General features: G+C 30.8%; 3 protein-coding genes and 1 pseudogene across 3 annotated transcripts; 2 read left to right on the forward strand and 2 right to left on the reverse strand.

Annotated features, from left to right (window-relative positions):
* The first annotated feature begins 1,201 nt into the window (after window positions 1-1,201).
* Window positions 1,202-5,618, forward strand: LOC128388797 (ATP-binding cassette sub-family G member 1-like). Its single transcript, XM_053348251.1, has 2 exons — window positions 1,202-4,158; window positions 4,227-5,618. The coding sequence occupies exons 1-2, from the start codon at window positions 2,719-2,721 to the stop codon at window positions 5,208-5,210; spliced, it is 2,424 nt and encodes an 807-aa protein (XP_053204226.1). The 5' UTR covers window positions 1,202-2,718; the 3' UTR covers window positions 5,211-5,618.
* Window positions 5,619-6,529: 911 nt separating this feature from the next.
* On the reverse strand, window positions 6,530-8,719 carry LOC128388756 (G protein-activated inward rectifier potassium channel 3-like; annotated as a pseudogene).
* A 3,774-nt stretch (window positions 8,720-12,493) lies between these two features.
* LOC128388772 (astacin-like metalloprotease toxin 5) lies at window positions 12,494-14,063 on the forward strand. Its single transcript, XM_053348226.1, has 6 exons — window positions 12,494-12,729; window positions 12,828-12,985; window positions 13,101-13,182; window positions 13,255-13,369; window positions 13,431-13,672; window positions 13,742-14,063. The coding sequence occupies exons 1-6, from the start codon at window positions 12,660-12,662 to the stop codon at window positions 13,903-13,905; spliced, it is 831 nt and encodes a 276-aa protein (XP_053204201.1). The 5' UTR covers window positions 12,494-12,659; the 3' UTR covers window positions 13,906-14,063.
* A 75-nt stretch (window positions 14,064-14,138) lies between these two features.
* On the reverse strand, window positions 14,139-16,382 carry LOC128388758 (QRFP-like peptide receptor; the record flags this gene model as incomplete). Its single annotated transcript, XM_053348214.1, is given in 5 exon segments — window positions 14,139-14,673; window positions 14,758-15,045; window positions 15,124-15,329; window positions 15,969-16,295; window positions 16,298-16,382. Coding segments are annotated over 5 exon segments (1,338 nt in total), but the record flags the coding sequence as incomplete, so codon positions are not given.
* Window positions 16,383-16,875: the final 493 nt, after the last annotated feature.

The raw sequence follows: 16,875 nt of genomic DNA on the forward strand, positions 1-16,875 counted from the left end.
AAACTTATATGTTAATTACGTTGGTTAGGTGATAGATTTTAATTGTTAAGAGCAAGTAAAAACCTATGTTATAAAAAAAATCACAATTAGCTAATTGTTAACTAGCTGTTCATAATGATTACCCATTAACTGTGGCAATCTTATTAATCAGTGACTCTTAATTGTGATTTAGCATTTAATTTGTTATTGTTACTGCTTATGGATTTGTTATATTTACCATGTTTGATAATTAATTGTGTGTTTCCCTGTGACAATGTAAAAACAAAATGGCAAATCAATTAGTTAATTTTGTTTTAGCAAATTGCTGTTAAATTAAACAACAATTTACCTGTAATATAACAAACAGGGCGTTGACATTTACCTGTTGATTGTTGTTGTACCTTGTCAATGACAATTTACCTGTCGACAAATTTTGATCATCAAGTATTGATTCAAGTTCACTCAATACTTATGCATATACATGTATAGAGATGTGTGTGTACTTAGATTGACAAACAAAGAGGTCATAGGTTAACAAGAGGATGGTCAATATACTTTCAAGAGGGTGACAAAATCAGGAATCAGGAAAAACAATGATGAAGATGAAGATAAACATTTACAATAAAAAGTAATTGTCCTTTCAATTGGTGATGCGGATAAAAAGTGAAAGCGAAAGTGATAAATTGAAAACCTTTGAAAATTGGTCAACAATTAGAAAGCAATTGTAGTTAAACATCAATAATTTGAATATGAATATACTTGAAACCCTCTTGACCAATTGTTATCCTTATACTGACCATTGAATTACCTTTATCACCATTTAACTCCCAGTGTTTATATTTAACCATTTTAATTGTCAACTTGATAATAAGTTTTTACCTCAAGGTTTATATCGTTTAGTTACCCTTGATTATTTCATGTTACCTGTGATTTTTATTATCATAACAATTTATTAATCATAACTTCATAGCAATTGACTTGATTAAGGCTTTTTTTTAACGTAATTGTTAAAATAACAACAACAGGTAATAATTTATTTATATTTTTCTGCAAAGAATCAACAAATAGTATTGAAAAAAAATCCCCTTTTTGGTTAGTTAAAAGTACCAATAAAATTATATGGAAAACATCACAATTAACATTATCATCATGATGATTAACTCCAATTGTTTACAATTAAATGTTTCCAACAATTTATATAATCATCGGTGTAACATTGATTTGGTCATCATTTGTCTTTTACCTGTTCAACTAAATTGATAATATACGAAAAAGTTAATTAACTGAAAATTTTACCTTTTCTTTTCTCTATACATTTATAGTGATCAACTAATTCTAAACAATTAATATTCAACATTGTCCAACAATCAACAATATCAACGAAAATTGTTAATCACCTTACCCAAAGTTGCTGTTAATTAAATTGTTAATTCGTGATAATATTTAATCATAGATTGGAGAGATAAACAAACAATTGTCAACACCCGATTTGTGAACGTTAATCAATCAATCGAAATCAACACAATCAACAAATAATTTAAAACTTTTCTTTCTTACAATTAATTGTTAATCAGATAATTAAGGTGTAATTAGATTATTAATTGTTACCTTAACGTTGTTGATCATTGATCAAGTTTCATTTTCCTCAATTATTGGCCTTTAATTCAATTTCTTTGGTGGATTTTTCATTCAATTCTCTTGATTAATTCTGGTGGATTAACTCATTTGGATTCAATTGAGTTTGATTAACAATAACAATAACTATTATGAGGAGATCACAAATGATCATTACCAAAACCATTGGATTAACTATTGTTATTAATCAATCAACTACTCTAATCCAACAACAACAACAAGGCGATTCTATAAGATCAACAAGTCCTTGATTAACATTTTTCGCAAATCACAATCAATCTTGATAGATTCAAGCGTGACACCTACAAGTTTCATCCACAATTAACAGTCAACAATCAACTGATCATATTCGCAATCATAATCTAATCGAAAATTAAGTTTTACCTTCGTTTTCTTCATCTTTCTATCTCTCTCCTTAATCTTGTCCCTCTATCGACTTTTCATCTCATCGAAAAACGGATAACGTTCAATCTGACGATTTATCCTCATAATCTCATATAATATAATCACAACAATTAATCATCAATAATTAACCTTAACTTTGACCTAAATTCATTGATCGAATCCGCAGAAGACAAAAAAAAGTTATCACTTCTATTTAGAAATCATAATTAACCAGTTTGATTGTTGTGAATACTTTTTTCTGTTGTTTCTGTTGTTTAATTGCTTACAATTAATTTTGATTAGAGCTGAAAAAAAAACTTCTCTTCAATTTATATTAATTCACAGTTAAATCATCATCATCATAAATCATCATCAAAGTTGATCAACGAAAATTATCAACAATCAAAACCGCCGAGAACCTTTTTTTTGTGATTCACCGTAAACTTAAGGCACGACGACGATACCCAAAAGTCCAACGGTTCACCCGTTACCAGGTCATCACAAGTGACCCCGTGTGACGTAACGGGAAAGTGTGAACCCATAGGAAATCGTTACCGTGATTGTTGTAACGGTTTAAATAACCAATCAGCTGATCCTGATAATCAACCATCTAAACAGGTAACCAACATTCAGCATCACGGATTATCATCAGGATCATCAACAATCAAACCGATTGATTTGAGTGGTAAAAAGTTATCACCACCGTCAACAAATAACATCATGTGTCCACCTCAAGTGACCACCGTTGATGAAAACAATCATGTGGCCGTTGTCTGGCGAAACCTTACCGTTTATAAACCAATGGATCTACTTGACGGTTTCCTGGTTAAATCCATGTCCCATAAATGTCGTAAGGCCATTTTACGAAACATTTCAGGTGTCTTTCGATTCCATGATCTATCCGCTATCATGGGACCTTCAGGTGCTGGTAAAACAACATTGTTACAATGCTTATTTGGTACATGGTCAGGTCGTTATAAGGGTAAAATCTATCGTAATCCATTAGCAAATAAGGCCTCATTTATAACCCAAAAAGAGGAAGATCACTTGTTCCCTTGTTTATCGGTTATTGAATCCATTTTTTATGCTTCCCGTTTAAAGGGTGCTCAAAATGAGTCCAAGGTTGTTGAAGAGCTTATTGATCAACTTGACCTTCGTAATTGTCGCCATACTTTGGTACACTCATGTTCGGGTGGTCAACGTAAACGTTTGGTTATCGCTCAAGAATTGGCCTCAGAGGTTAAACCTAAAATTTTATTCATCGATGAGCCAACATCAGGTTTAGATTCAAACGTTTCTTTTACCGTATTAACTCAATTGCAAAAACTTTGCATGGCCCATGGAATGGCCATAATTGCGACAATTCATCAACCCTCATACAAGATTCTTAAACTGTTTGATCAACTTTACGTTCTTTCACGAGCAGGTAAATGTCTTTACCAAGGTAGACCGGAAGTACTTCGCTCATATTTATCTCAATTCCAGGTTAATTGTCCAAATGGACATAATCCAGCGGATGTTATCATTGATGCCGCTGCGATAAATACAGTTTGCCTTTTGGACGAAGAAGAACCAACCGATTGCTTTAGTCGAAGCCATCGATCATCTCGATCATCATCTAAATCCTCATCAGCAGTCGCCAAGTCACAAGTCAATAAAACGACAACCAATTTATCATCAAATTCCTGTCACCTTTACCCTTTCACCTCACATTTTACAACAACAACAAATAATTGTCTCAATAACTGTAATCACACCAACAATCATAATAATTGTCTTCATCTTTCACCACCACCAACATCCTTCTCATCTCATCCAATTTCATACTCATCCTCATCACCACCAAATGGACCTGCAAGTCAACAACAACAACGTAAAAATCACCAACAACAACAACCCAAAGAGTCAACGACAATTTCAATAGTAACACCATTAGATGAGAAAGAATTATTAAAAGTTCGATTATTAGAAGAATCTTCTGCCAAGTTGATTGAATTCGAAATGGATTCAATTGATACCAGTTCAATGTCTGAAGTTGAAGAAATGAGAGAAAATCGGAATCACCTTAGCCTTCGCCATATGATGTATCTACTTCGACGTTCATTTCTCCATGGTACTTGTCGTGAACCTTTATGGTTATTTATTCGTGTTGGTTTACATGTATTCGTTGCCCTTTTACTTTCAATGCTTTACGATGGTAATATTGGTGTAGATGATGGTTGCCTAAGGTAAATTCAGCTGGATACTATTATCGACCCAATTGTACGGAGCAAGTTCCACTTTCCCGTCTTCGTGAGGAATCAAATATCGATAGGAACATATCTTACCTATTTTTCAATCTACTTTTCCTCATGTTTGCCGCTCTCATGCCAACGGTGTTAACCTTTCCCTCTGAGATAAAAATCTTTATGAATGAACATCGTAACGGATGGTATTCAACCGCCTCCTATTATATGGCCAAAACATTAACAGAATTCTGGATTCAGTTAATCCTTCCCTACCTCTATTCCCTATTCACTTATTATACAACCCAACAGATTGGCCTGAATTCATGGGTAGACGCGATCCCCTTTGCCACCAAGTCATCAAGATTTAATAACTTTGTCTCAATATCAATTCTTGCCTCTTATATAGCCCAAGGGGTTGGCTTCTTTATCGGAGCCATTTTCACCACCAATTTTAACATCTCCATTTTCGTGGCCACCGTTATAATGTTATTCAATTTTCTTTTCTCTGGTTTCTTTGTACGATCCAATTCAATGGGTCGAGCACAATTTATAACTTACCTTTCCTTTATACGATTCGCTTTTGAGGCCATTCTATTAACCATTTATGGACAGAAAAGATGCCACTCCGATGAGAATGGTGTCCGTCTAAGTGATTCTGGTTCGTCTTTTGCATCAAACGATCAAAGTGATTCTGAGTATAATAATGTGATCTCCGTAGTGATGTTCAAATTTGAGCTCAATGATAAAGATTATTCAACCCATTTTACCGCTCTAACATTTCACCTTATCCTTTGGAGGTTGGTGACATTTTTCATCCTTTACTGTAAAGTTAATCCGGAGATTAATTTCCGTTTCCCTAATTTATCCTGTTTATCACCAAGGAAAATTTTCTCAGCCAAATGCTGTCTCTATTTTTCAACCCTTGTAATAATTATATCTTTAGCTTTTATCATTTTTTCCGTCTATTATTTAATCACTGAGTGATTAATACAATCTAAATTTAAATCGTAATCTCGTAAACAAAATCAACACCATAATCTATAAACACACACACACACACAATACAATTAATTACACCAGGATGATGATGATGATGACCACCACCTCCACCACCACCACGATGACCACCACCTCCATCAATCTTTGCCCCACTTCCTCCTCCCAATTGCAGCATTTACAATGGATCCAAATTTCCCGCGAAAAACTTTTAATCAATTATATGAGAAACTAAAAAAAAAACCAATCGACAACAATTAACAATTTAATTATATCAATTGTAAGCATAATTATAATTTCAAATTAATTTGATTTAAATGAAATACACACAAAAAAATACATACATTGTAATAATAATAATGAGATAATAATTATATTGTTTCAATTGATTGTTAATTCATTTCATTGCAATCGACTACTAATTAATCAATTTAATTTAATATCTATTACGGGACAATTAAGTTAATCACATTGCAACGTATTCAAGTAATCATCTTTATTATATTGATTATCGTTAATTGTTTATTACTGTGAATACATTTTGGTTAATCAAATTAGCTCAACAATTTACGCATTTCAAGTTGATTTGTAAACAGAAAAAGTTTTTTTTTCTCAATTTACCCTAAGGGCATTTGTAGCATTTACCTTAATTTAGATTTAGTTTTTTCTTTCTGTCCGGATGTTCAATCACTTTCCATTATATTTAACAATTAAACTAATCACAATCAAGTCGAGTGTCTTAACTGTAGTATTTATATTTAACTTGGATAATTGATCTTTAATCAATCGGAATCAAATTGGTTATAATTAATTGCTCTGTTATTTAGCCGGAAAGAGTTAATTGATTTCCAATTAATTTAATCTAAAATTAACAAAAGTCTCTTGATTTATATTATTAATTATCGGTAATTAATTCAACTTGAATTAACCTGAATTGGTTAAACAGTATTTACTATATTAAATTGTAACAATTAAAGCTACTTCAAGTGTATCATTTACTAAATTATCAACTAATATGATGATGATCATGATGATATTTAATCAACTACAATTTGTTGATTTTTATCAATCAATTTAATCAATAATCAAGGTGAGTAATTCAAAAATCAATATATTATATATCAACAGAACCTTGGTAAGGTTATTTAACTACTTAATCATAACAATTAACTGATTGCTTGAAAATTTTCTGGGTCAATGCCTACTTAACAATTCATAAATCATGATCAATTTGTTTTGTTACAGTTAATTGTTAATCTTAATCATGTCTGCCAATTGATGCAAACTACCCAATCAATCAACTACAATTAAGATTTTTGTATTATTAATAATATATAATATAAATATAAACAGATCAATGGACAATTTAACAATCACAACAATTAACATCTTAATGATAGTGATGATTAGTTACAAAAACAACAATTAAAAACATAATAACCTTTTTTTTTTAAATATATAAATATTATTTACCTTAATCATGATAATTTAACTGTTAATTGTTTTAAATTGATGTTATTACAAAAGTATTAGCTTTGATTGTGATATGAATACATTAATTGTTCAAAGTGAAACTTAATCATTGATTGTTAATCATTATAGTTGATTACGATTTATGATGATAATGATGATTGTCACATTTGATTGTTAAACTATTTCAGTTTAGGGATATAAATTGTTTGCTATTAAAATCCAATGATTAACATTAATCACTTTGAGGATAAGTTTGATTAGTTATCCATTTGTTTGTTGTTTTCACTTCTCAAGTTGATTAACTTTGGATTCTAATTTGATTGTATGTACACAATCATCATCATCATCATTAGCAACATAATAATTATATCTAGAAACTTAAACGGATGTTAATTGTTGTTGATTTGTTTAAATTTCTAGATTAGCATTTGATGCATTGGGATAAACAAAGTGCTCGACACTCCCGAATCAGGTGAATAGGCTTGATTGTTGTCTTCTTCCTCTTTAATTTTGTTAATTGTCGCTGCACCATTGAACATTTCGATTGGTATTAATCCTCTTCCACTCGTTGAATTGATAAACTTTTGATATTCATAATAATCTTTAGCTGATGATGTTGGCGTATCGATTTCATAAGTGTTGTTAAATTTTGAATAATCGACTCGATATTGTCCAGTATCTTTACGATAACCGATCATCTGTTCAAATCGATGGCCCCACAATATTTCACATGGAAGGTAAGAGGTTCGAGCTTGTATTGATTGGCCAGTTGATTCAATTGTTCCCTCAAGAATAACAACAATCTCAAAACGTTCTCGAACCAAATGATCAGCGGACATTGAATAAAAGGGTGAACTTGAATCAACCTCATGGACAATTGTCGCAGGCCAGACAAGGAAAACATTTGAATCGCTATTATCAAATTTAACCGAAACTCTATTGTGATAATAAGGGATCACCTCTCCTTCCGATGTAACCTTACGATCAATTACAAGAGCCGAAATGGAAGCACCAATTATATGAGATCGATTACGAACATCACCAAGTCTAAACATTAGACACAATTTACCATCTCGAAGGCAAATACAAGCATTTTGACTGAACATTAAAGTTTGCGATCGCTTCTTGGGCCGAGATAATTTGGCGAAAACAAAACCAACCACAAAACATTGAATCATTACTCCGGTTATTGATTGGATACATGATGATTAAAGCTTCGGGACACTCAGTTGTTGGTAGGCGACCTCCATAGCCGATTGTGTGCTGAGTTTCAATCGAGAAAAGAAAAGCTGAAGTAAATGAATCGATCCCATGGACACAAGGTTTAACAACAGGAAAAACACCATTAGTGGAAACAGAATCAGGAGCAACTAACTGAGAGTCACTTTCACCACCACCACCACCACCACCAACTCCACTTCCACCGCCACCAGCAATAACCGAAGGCTCAAGATCACCGTGAACATAAGCGATGAAATACCAAATGATGGCGAATCCTAACCAGCTGAGTAAAAATCCCATTGAGAAGACCAGTAGATTCCACCGCCATTGAATGTCCACCATTGTGGTAAAAGTATCCTGAAGATAACGTTGACTCCGTTTCTCAACGTGTTCCTTGCATAAATTAACCGAACCATTTTTGAGAACGACCCGTTTCCGTATTCGACCTGGAAATATTTTCGTCTGTTTACCACACTTATTATTTGAGTGGTTTCGATCATTAATAACTATCATCAGTTAATTGTCTCCGGATTGATTGATTGATTAATTAACACACAGGGAAAAATAAAACAAAACAAATCACAAAAATGGCACAAATGAGAGATTAAACTTTTTCTTAATCCAATTGATTCGGATTAGCAACAGTATATTAATTGTTACGAGAGAAAACACAATCAAACATGAGTAAAATTAGTTAACCAACATAATCAATAACAATTAGTTGATCAATTAAACTAATTTTAAACTAATTGTCTATTAATTTGACTTTGTCTCTCTCTCTCTCTCTCCTTTGATTTTGTAATGAAATGATTTACATTTATCAGGAAAAAAAAGTCTATGAAAATATTAACTACGTTGATTGTTGATTAGCAATCAACTAATCAGAAAATTGATTATCGTCTTAATCAGATACTTTACTAATCAATTGTTTGTAAATACTTTCAGGTTTATTTGTTGTTAAGTGTATAGTTAATTTGACAACAATTAACTAACTGACTTGATCTCATCATCCTAATCATTACCTTAATTTTGCTCGTTGGGAGTTTATTTGAAACAATTTACTCTCTTCACCATAATCATCAACAAATAGACAACTTTAATTATAATTAATCATCTTTAATCATATTCAATAGATTTCACCTAAATTGAAATTAACCAAGAGAAAAATTAATTTAATTTAATTTAATAAAAAATAAAAAATTCAAGTTCAATTGTTTTAATAAGTTTTCCAATTACACCCAAGAGATGGCGCTACAGTTTGGATTAATTGAAAAAAAAAAGTTAATTGTCATTAAAACAATCAATTAATTAAGTCTTAATTTGTTACAGTTAAAATTGGAACAATTTATTTTCTGTATTTAGTGTTAAGAAATTGTTAATTGGATCAGTTAATTTATACTCATTGTTTTTTTTAATCATAATGGAGACAATTGGTGATCATTAGACAATTTAAATTTCTAAGACAATTAAGTGTTGTTAATGATGAACAATTTATTAATAATAATTAAAATGAACTATTGTCAATATGAGTGACTGTTGAAACAATTAACTTTAGATTAATTATTAATTGTAATCATCTTTTCTTATCCGTTTCTTGCTGATTCTTAATCTGAGAGAAAAGTTTTGACAATTAAATTGATTATTATTAATTTGATTGTGGTGATGATGAGATGAAGAAAAGTCGATTAATTTTAATTGTGAACTTATCTATCCCCTAACTGATTATCTTAAATTGTTAATTACTTTTTTCTTAAAATTATTGTTTCTTTTTTTTTCCTCGTTACAAAATGAATATTATTTGGATTCAATTGATTTTAATTACTACAAATACGATTGGACTGGAAGCAGGAGGTAAATTAGTTAATTTCTGTGATTAATTTTAATTGTTTCAATTTTGATTGATAAAAACATCACAAAAAATCATCAAGGATTATTGTTAATTGTGTTAATCATGTTTTCCCATGATATTTCATAGGTGACAAAGGAGGTGGCGATGTGATCATCATTGGTGCAGGTAAGATGAGATGTTGATTAATTTTAATTGTGAACAATTAATGTAACCATTAAGATGTAATTTACTAGGTAATGGTGGCGGTGGTGGATCAGGTTGGGGTGGCGGTGGTGGCTGGGGAAGTGGAGGAGGTTTGTAATGATCTTTTCATTTATTGTTTTGGTTAATTGAGAAGCAAAGTTTTTAAATTGTTAATTGTTTACTATTAGTTTAGGAATGCCAATGATGGTTTATGAAGGAGATGATGATGATGACGATGATAAGGGAAAAGGTAAAGGTAAAGGAAGCAAAGGAAAAGGCGGAAGTTCACCTACAATTATTATCATCGGTGGAGAAGGTAACAAAGGAAGTGGTGGCGGAGGATGGGGTGGTGGTGGTGGATGGGGAGGAGGAGGTGGTGGTGGTGGTGGTAATGGAGGTGGAGGTGGAGACGGTGGAGGATGGGGAATGAGCTCTGGAGGCTGTGGAGGAGGTTGTGGAGGATCGTCTATGAGCCCGATACAATATTTACCGATTCCTGTTCCGATGACCAGTAAAATGATGAGGTCAACTGGCTGGGGAATGGCTGGTGGCGGTGGAGGGTCAAGCTCGGCGGCAAGTATGATCACTCCAATGGTTTGGGGTTAAATTGTTTCCAATTGAATAGTCAAAACAATTTACCTCTTATTTTTAAAAGTTGCAGGAAACTTTTAGTTTAATATGAAAAAATTAACTCATTTAACTAATTAACTAAAATTTACTTAGATAAATCAATTGCCATGATTATAATTGATGAAAATCTTAATCACATTCATCATTTAACAATTAGATTAAAACATTTTTTTACAATTGAAAAAAAAACTTCAAAAATTAATTGTAAATTTTTTTGTTTGCCCGATTGATTTAGATGATTTCAATATGTTTTTATTTGATTGAGTTAATTGCTGTTTAATTGTCTCACTCATTGAGATTTCCAATGAGTTTTTAATTAAAACCTCACATTGGTCCAGTTTTACAGTTTAAAAGAAGTAAATTTTGTTTTAAAACAATTGAATGACTATTATCATTTACTGGAACCAAATTGTAAGAATAACAAATTACAATTATAATTGTGATTGTGATTAGTTTTTTTTGTTTTGATTAGTTGATTGTTGTTGCTGCTGATCATGGTGATGATGATGAGTAGGAGGCGGAAGAGGAAGTAGTGATGATTATTGGGATGGAAGACAAGTTGAGCACTTTGGTACGAAATGATAATATTAATAAAATTTTTTGGTTAAATTAGTAATTGTCCCTTAATTAATAAATGATTTTCTTTCATTAATTTTCATTGTAATTTCGTTTAAATTGTTTCTTCATTGTGACGATTCACCTAAAGGAGTAACAATAATTAAGATTATAACTTTCAATCAGGAAAAAAATCTATAAATATAAACTCATTTTCCAATTGAATTTGCTTGAGAATCTGAGGATCAATTATAAGTATAAATTCCGGTGAAAGGAGATTAATGAAATGACTATTGTTACTTTTTATTCATAATCTCTGGTCTAATCATTGGATTTATCGTAAATACAATTTATGTCAAAGTGATGAAACGAAAAGTCGCTGATAAATCAGTATCATTTGAATTTAATCGAAATACATTCAGTTGGACTCGACAATTAAACGATGAAACACAATCAACTCTTCAACAATCGACAATTACAAGAAAACGATCAATCTGATTAAGTTCAAGGATAATGATGAAAACTCTTGGACGTTGTAATGACCAGAAAGAAGATCAAATTGAAAATAAAGTTTCTGTTATTTTTTTACTTCGTTCAGTCCAAGTAATGTTTTTCGTTCGTTTTCACCAATAAGATCAACTAATTTCAATCAAATCATCGCGTTAAAAATGGCCTTAATTTTAGCTTTGGCCTTTAATTGATTTCCCAGTGAGCATCATTACTTGGATTTTGACCTTCAAATTTGGACTTTTGTCACGTAATATTAATACAATCGCAATTTGGTCTTGCGATTACCTTGATTGTTTCGATTAATTGTCTCCTCATGTTTATTGTAATATTCATAGCGATTTATTAATAGATTGATCATGACAAAATTATCGATGATTTCAACATAAATCCAAGAGTCTAATTTTTATTCTAATTGCTATGAATTGTCCAATTTACAATCTAATTGTTGATTTATCCCTCAGACAATCAAATCTAATCATATAAAAATATCAACATTATCTACTTAAACTAATTGTTGTGAAAAAGTTTCTCAATTTCATCAATACGATGTAAAAGCAATGAAAATTTGTCTCTAATCATTAGGAAGGTTAATTGTTCAGAAGCTAAATAACATTATTAATGTGTGATGATTAATTAATTAAACGTAATTACAGTAATGAAAAGATGATAAGATTTAAATTGCTGTTATTTGACAATTAAGAGAGTGAGAAACTTGAAGTGCAACCATTTAATCAACATAATAACAATAGTTGATAATCACAATCAAACAATTTAGTTATCATCTTTTTCCTACCTTTTTGTCAAGTAATTGTTGATAATTTAATTTCATGTTCATTAATAATGATAAGTTAATTTAGTTAAGGCGTTTTTAGAGTAAGAGTAACATCAATTAAGTAAAACACTGACACTGACAATTAAAACTAATCACCCGTAGTATTTAAATTAATTGTCACTCTGTTTTTGTTCACTGTTAATTAAATCTTTAGCTTTCCATTTTTCATTTGTTTAATTAAATCATGATTAACTTACCTTTGATTACGTTTATATTTTTGATTATATCAACAAGCACAATCAACTCACTTCCAGGTAAATGGACACTAATCAAATCAATGAACATGGTTACAATTAAGGTAAACAATTAACTTTTCTTTTAATTTTGTTTCTATTTATTTGTTTATTAATAGTGATTAATGAGATAGACAATGAGTTCAATGATGATCAGTTAATTACTGAAGTGATTACAAGCCAACAATCAATTAAACCATTGGAGGATTTAAGTTTATTTCTAGGAGATATTAAATTGCGAGCAAAAAATGAATCAACAAACAATGATGATGATAAGGTAAGTCGACAATTAGATTAAATAATAATTAATTTAATTGTTATCTATTAATATCCAATAAGAAATTACCATCAAATAATAACATTAAATTGATTCGTTGATTGTTTATGATTAGATGTTATTTAGAAACGCAATTGAATTTGATGATAATCTTTGGTCTTACGCTTATGTACCAATTGAAATTGATCCAAAATTAGGTTAGTTTATATTGTGTGATGACAAAAGTTAATCAACAACAATTAACTGATTTTCTATTCGAAACAATTTAGATAAAATATCGTCAATGATTGAAGAAGCACTAGATGAGTTCCATCAGAAAACTTGTATACGATTTAAGACTCGAATCGCTGAACGTGATTATGTTAAATTCATTTTCGATGAAGGGTAAGTGATCCTCGTAATTTGTTAATTGTTTCATGCTAAATGTTAATCATTCTGTGATTAGTTGCTATTCATTTGTTGGGAGACTTGGAGGACTTCAGACAATTTCATTAGGTGATGGTTGTCATTGTAAAGGAACCATAATTCATGAGACCATGCATGCTCTTGGATTTTACCATGAACACAACAGATCAGATCGAGATGATTATGTAACAATTAACTACGATAATATACAATCAGGGGCTAAGAATATGTTCATTAAACTGAATCCACATGAGAATCGGCTCTACACAACTTACGATTATGGTGAGAGTTTACATTTTACTTAATTGTTAGAACCTTTTTTTTTTCTTATATTTATCTTAATTGTTACAGAATCAATTATGCATTATGATGGAGCAGCATTCAGTAAATCAGCTAATCTATTAACTATGGTTCCCAAACAGGAAGGAGTTAATCTGGTTCATCCTTGTGATAAACCATTTCTATCAGTAAAAGACGTTGAGAAATTAAATCAACTTTATAAGTGTTCAAATTAGATTCTAATTGTCACAACAATTAACTCGAAATACTTGTCTAGATATGTGCCTATTTTTTACATTGACAATTGTAATTTAAATACTATTACTATTAATTGCTAATCTTTTATCTGATAATTTAATGTCCAATTAAAAGTTAATCAATTTTTTTGCATCAACATTTGTTTTTTATCAAATTACATTTTGATTTAATTGTTGTGACGGTTGGTGAAGTAATTGTTACAATTTTCGCGTTTAATAGTTAATTAAATTATATTAGTTTAATTGATTGGGTATTTTCTCAATGAAATTTCAGAATTAATTGTTTTTTCTCTCTGTTAATTGTTAAATAAATGATTAGATTTGATGATGATTTGTTTTTGCTCTCAACGCTCTGAATCCGGTTACATTAATATCAACCATTTGAATTGATCGTCCGCTGATTGTTTTAATTGTTGATGGTTGAAGTTGATGATTAAGATGATTAATATGATCATGATGTTCAGTCTTTTTACCACAATTAGACATGGTAAATGTTGATTTAACGAGATCTCGGTCACGAGTTTGTCCATTGGCTCCTCCAACGTTTCCATTATGACCATTGGTCACTCGACGAGATCGTGAAGATGAACTGTCCAATCTTAAGAACCAGGAAAGTTTTGGATAAAGTAAACAAATGGCTTTACGAAATGAACCATTAGTTATCCCATAGATTAATGGATTAAGAGCTGAATTAGCCGATGCGAAAACTTGAGCCCAAAATTTAGCCTCCTCGTTCCAGGGTTTAACCTTTAAACAGTCAACAAAGAGAAATTCATTTAGACAATTAGTTAATTGTCAATCGACAACAATCAAAACAATATATATAGTTACCGAATCGACTGATTTGAATGCAATGAAACGGTAAAAAACGATAACTTGTAATGGACTCCAACAAATGGCCGAAGTGATTAGATAGATGAATAACATTAAGATCACTTTCCGTCGGTGTTTAATTTTGATACTATTCTCATCGGTGCTTATTTTATTCTCAAAGTTTTTCATCTTAGCGATAACCAGGCAATAAGAAAAGGTCATTATGAAGAGCGGTATATAAACCATAAACGCTAAAAGGACAAACATGTAAACATCAATTTTCCGACCATCGGTTTTACACCAAATCTAAATGATAATCAGAATGAAAAAAATTTCTCAGTTAATTGTCAAGTCTTTAATTGATTAAGAACAATTGATCGGCACCTCTAAGTAGTCACACCATTGACGGGTACGATATTCACGCCAAAAATAAAAGGGAATCCCGATAACGAAGGATAAAAGCCAAATAAAGGCCATAACGGCAACGGCTCGAGTTTTTTTCATCGGGTTTCTAAAAGGTTTGATTATCCCGATTAGACGATCACACGAAATCCATGTTAATGAGAAAACACTGGAAATTAAAAATAATACTGAAAAAGAAAATGATTCAAATTAATTAACAATAATTTGCATGGAAAATTAATTACGTTGGATAACAATTAGACTTGATTTCTATCTCTCTCCATTTAACAATCAAATTGTGACATTAATTTGATCACATTGATCTCTGATTATCCCCAATTAATATTTTGAGTAATAATAATGATGATTTTTAAATTGTTACCAATTCATTAACTGTAATAACCTTTCAATTAAATTGATTTAATCAATTAGTTTGCATGTGAGATTGTCTCATATGAACATTTAACTGATTTAATTGATTACTCATGTAATTGTGTTTCTAATCAAATGTCTCCTTCGATTGATTGAAAATTTGATTGCGATAATGAGAGTTAATTGTTGGTGAGAGAAGAAAAAAAGGTAAATCAAATTGAAAGATGAATAATTGATGAGCAATTTAAAACAAAAAGAAATCAACTAATCAATTAATCAACAGAATTGATTTAGTAAAGTAAAAATAGATCAACAAGGTTGACATCAGATAAATGAATTAACTATTACCACCCGGAGTCTGATGACGTAAATCTAACAGGTAAGTCTCATTAACTTACACCAATGTGAGTTAATTGTTAATTAAAACTAAATTAAATTGATCAACATTCACTTACCTTTAGCTGAGGTTTCAATTTTACAGAAAATTGGACCAAGAACATAATTTTGATAAAGATTTTCAATCAACGAGGCCCATGCAAACATTAGAGTGGTCAACAGGTCAGCAATTGCCATGTTACAGATAAACAGGTTGGTACAATTTCGAGAATTTTTGAACTTAATTATAACCATGACAATTAGATAATTACCAATGCAAGAGACGCCGATTATGATTAAGAAAATCAATGCCTTCAGGCTCATCTCTAGATACGTTTTGTGAACCCAAACAGTTTGCTGGCTTTGGTAAGAGATTATCGTTGTATTGTGAAGCCAATCCTCTGGACCCCGGTAGCAAGGAAATCTAAACATTTGAATGGTGTTGATGATGATGATGATAAAGATGAGGATGGAGATGAAGATGAGGATGAGAAGATCAAGATCGGCCAAGAGACCGTCCGAGTTCATTTAGGAATCAATGTTCAGTTCCTAAGGTTGAGTGAAAAAGTTTCCATAATCTTTATGAAAGGAAACAATTAAGATTATTGTTCAACCCTTTTGTTTGATTTTTGTTTTACTCAAATTTAAATCAACAATTAGTTTAAATTGTTAATTTTTAAAATGCTGTTAACGGAAATAAACAATCCACACAAATTGGTAACAATTAAATACAATCAATAACGTACGACAAAATTAACATGAAAAAGTTTAACTGAATCACATATTAAACACATTGATTAACTTTCCATTGGTTGATCAGGATCAATTGATTAAATTGCTTGTGATCAAGTGATCCGTTAATCCGTTTGGTATTATTATTATTATTATTATTATACTTAATTGTTACCAATGTTTACCAAATGGAAATAAAAATCAATACACTAATTACAATTAATAGTTGGACTTTTAGGTTTTAGATTTTAGTTG

Source organism: Panonychus citri, unplaced genomic scaffold (assembly GCF_014898815.1).
Source record: "Panonychus citri isolate SS breed McGregor unplaced genomic scaffold, ASM1489881v1 Contig00102, whole genome shotgun sequence".
Classification (NCBI taxonomy): Eukaryota; Metazoa; Arthropoda; class Arachnida; order Trombidiformes; family Tetranychidae; genus Panonychus; species Panonychus citri.

Coding starts and splice junctions, on each gene's coding strand:
- LOC128388797 (XM_053348251.1), top strand. CDS start 2,719: ATGTGTCCACCTCAAGTGACCACCGTTGATGAAAACAATCATGTGGCC. Junction 4,159..4,226: donor TTATTCGTGTTGGTTTACAT/GTATTCGTTGCC, acceptor TGGTTGCCTAAG/GTAAATTCAGCTGGATACTA.
- LOC128388772 (XM_053348226.1), top strand. CDS start 12,660: ATGATTAACTTACCTTTGATTACGTTTATATTTTTGATTATATCAACA. Junction 13,183..13,254: donor TGAAATTGATCCAAAATTAG/GTTAGTTTATAT, acceptor GAAACAATTTAG/ATAAAATATCGTCAATGATT. Junction 13,673..13,741: donor CTACACAACTTACGATTATG/GTGAGAGTTTAC, acceptor TAATTGTTACAG/AATCAATTATGCATTATGAT.